We start from the raw sequence: 2,692 nt of genomic DNA on the forward strand, positions 1-2,692 counted from the left end.
GCGCGATCACCATCAGTTCCACTTCCCGATCAAGGGAGGCATGGGACTAGTCCTCTGCGACGAGGGTCAAGGTACCACATGTGTTCAATCTTTGAACAACATGCAGGGTTACACTGCCAAGATTCGCTCTGGCTTGTGGCCGCGGATTGTCTGCTTCAATCCTGCGGTTGCCCGCGGTGTCACTGTTGACCAACTAGGTTGCATGGTTAAGGAAGGTAATCCAATCTTAACCAAGGACATTGATGGTTCTAAGCTGGTCTCCTCCGTGTTCTGGAGAGGCCAGCATATGGTCTTGTCGGTCTCTCCGACTCTCTATCACCGTCTTGCGGCTGGTGGAGAAGGAAAGACCCGACTGGTATTAAATCATCTATGCACCAGATGGCAGACATCCCGTATGCCATCTGTGTGTTTTAGATGTGCGAAGATAGGGCATATAGGCCCTTCCTGTCCTCACCGGCGGGATGGGTCTAAGGTACGCTGCACGCGTTGTGCAGCCTTCGGTCACGAAAGACAAGCCTGTCCGGCTCAATCGGGCCCAGGAGCAGTGCGCAAGTGCGCAAACTGTCTCGACTTTAACGCGTCCAATCCGGACGCTCGGGTTCACCGCAAGGTGGACCACGAGTGCACGGACGGCGCATGCGAGAGTCTGGCTGCCTTTGCCAGACGACAATGGGCTCGCACGGACTTCGGTAATGCTGCTTCATCTCAATGATGAGGATTCTACAGCATAACCAAGGGCATCGGCCGGTGGCTCTGGATCTTCTCCACCCCCGGCTGCGTAGTTCTTTCGTAGACCTGGTCTGCCTCCAGGAGCCTTGCTCCGGTTCTCGTAAGCTTGTGGGTTATCAGTACCACGGCATACGTAAGAACGAAGAGGCTTGTGTACTATCAAAACGTGGCATTTCCTGCCACACGGTATTTGCTTCCCGAGACCTTGTTGTGGTCAAGGGAAGCAACTTTGGTATAGCGTCATGGTACCTCCACAGCACTGACATGCCAAGGAGGGAATCGGCGCTCTCTGAGCTTGACCAGGTCCTTTCCACATGGCCTGTGTCCGTCCCGCTCTACATTTGTGTCGATGCTAATGCTTGGCACATAGCTTGGGGCTCAGAGCTAACTGCTAGCAACCTGCATAGGCAGGCCTGGCAGCGTGGTGAGTCACTCGTAAATTGGTGCCTGGAGAAAGGCGTTCGGATTCTGAATGATGATGAATCCTTACCAACCTTTGAATCCGAGCGGTATCATTCCTGGATTGATCTCACCCTACTGTACGGTACTCCCAGAGACGGCATCTCGCCCCGATGGGAGCTAGTGGACGACCTTTGCGGGTCAGACCACAGGTTACTCTACACAGAGGTAGACAGCCAGGGTGGCAATCTTGTGCCCCCGCGATTGGCCCATCGCCTCGTAGATGTAGCCAAGGTTATGGATGGTGCTTCTCGGATTCCCTCTGATACTCCTTTACAGGGTATCACGGATTCCTTGAGCACCTTGGCAAAACGATTTACGCCGGAAGCCCCAGCCCCCTCTGACACCACCTGGTGGACGGGCAAGCTGTCTAGGCTGAAGGCGAAGCTTAAAAGGGCCCAGCGGACGTTCTACCGTCATAAAAGGTTAAACGGCCCGGATGCACCTTCAACGGCGCATTATCGGGAAATCCGCGACGTTGCCAGACGTAAGTTCTGTGCAGCTGTCAAAGAGGCCAAGGGAGCAGCTGCTCGTAGATTCTTTAATGATCTGCGGCACTACTCTCGTTGTGTTAAACGAGGTTGTCCCCGAATTCCACCTGCGGCCATATGCCCGCATGGAGTGAATCAAGCGGACTTCCTCCTACGTAGGCTCTTCCCCCGTGATCCCGAAAGGGCTGCGGAGGTCAATGCCTTGGTTCTACCGCCGCAAACTGATCCCATCCCGGCGGTCACCTACTCTGAACTCAGAGAGGCGGCCAACGGTTTACGGAGAAGCGCGGCCCCTGGAAAGGATGATGTGACCAATGGCATCATTCTCGATACTCTCGAGGTGCTGAAGGACAACTGGTGTACCCAGTTCACTGAAGCCCTTGAGACTGGTATATATCCCGATGGATGGAAGTCGTCCAAAGGGATCTTCATTCATAAGGCCGGCAGAGACCCCACCAAGCCTAACGGCTGGAGGCCAATCTGCCTGGTCGGTTCAGGTAGCAAGCTGTTCGAACGTCTCATAGTAGAACGGCTTGCATCTTGCCCGCAGATCCAGAAGCGATTGGACTCTCCGATTGTCCATGGATTCTGCAAGGGCAAGTCGGTTGACTCTGCGGTCCTGCGCGTAGTCGAAGCGTTCAGGGCTGGCAGAAAAAGGAGTAAGAGCGCGCCTATTGCACTTGTCCAACTCGACGTGCAAAACGCGTTTAGCTCGGTAAAACACAGCCACATCCTGGCAACCCTGGCCCAATACGATGTCCCACGCTATCTAGTGAGCATTGTAGAAGGCTACTTAAGGGCCCAGAGTGTTTCGGCTGTCTATGGTGCAGACGTGGCCACTCTGGAACTTCAACGAGGGGTGCCTCAGGGCAGTGCCCTGGGCCCCTTCTTGTTCCTTCTATCCACCCTGCCGCTTGTAGATGACTTCGCAAAATTGGAGGCGAAAGGCGTGAGCTTGACCCTCTATGCGGATGATACAACGGTGGTGGTATCCGGTGGAACTGGCCCGTCCC

General features: G+C 54.9%; 1 protein-coding gene across 1 annotated transcript; it reads left to right on the plus strand.

Moving 5' to 3' along the window:
- Positions 1-793: 793 nt before the first annotated feature.
- On the plus strand, positions 794-2,628 carry Pmar_PMAR013992 (conserved hypothetical protein; the record flags this gene model as incomplete). The annotated part of the gene is made up of 1 exon (XM_002764389.1): positions 794-2,628. A coding segment is annotated over one exon (1,835 nt), but the record flags the coding sequence as incomplete, so codon positions are not given.
- Between the last annotated feature and the right edge of the window lie 64 nt (positions 2,629-2,692).

This window comes from Perkinsus marinus (assembly GCF_000006405.1).
Source record: "Perkinsus marinus ATCC 50983 genomic scaffold scf_1104296977730, whole genome shotgun sequence".
NCBI classification, from domain to species: Eukaryota; Perkinsozoa; order Perkinsida; family Perkinsidae; genus Perkinsus; species Perkinsus marinus.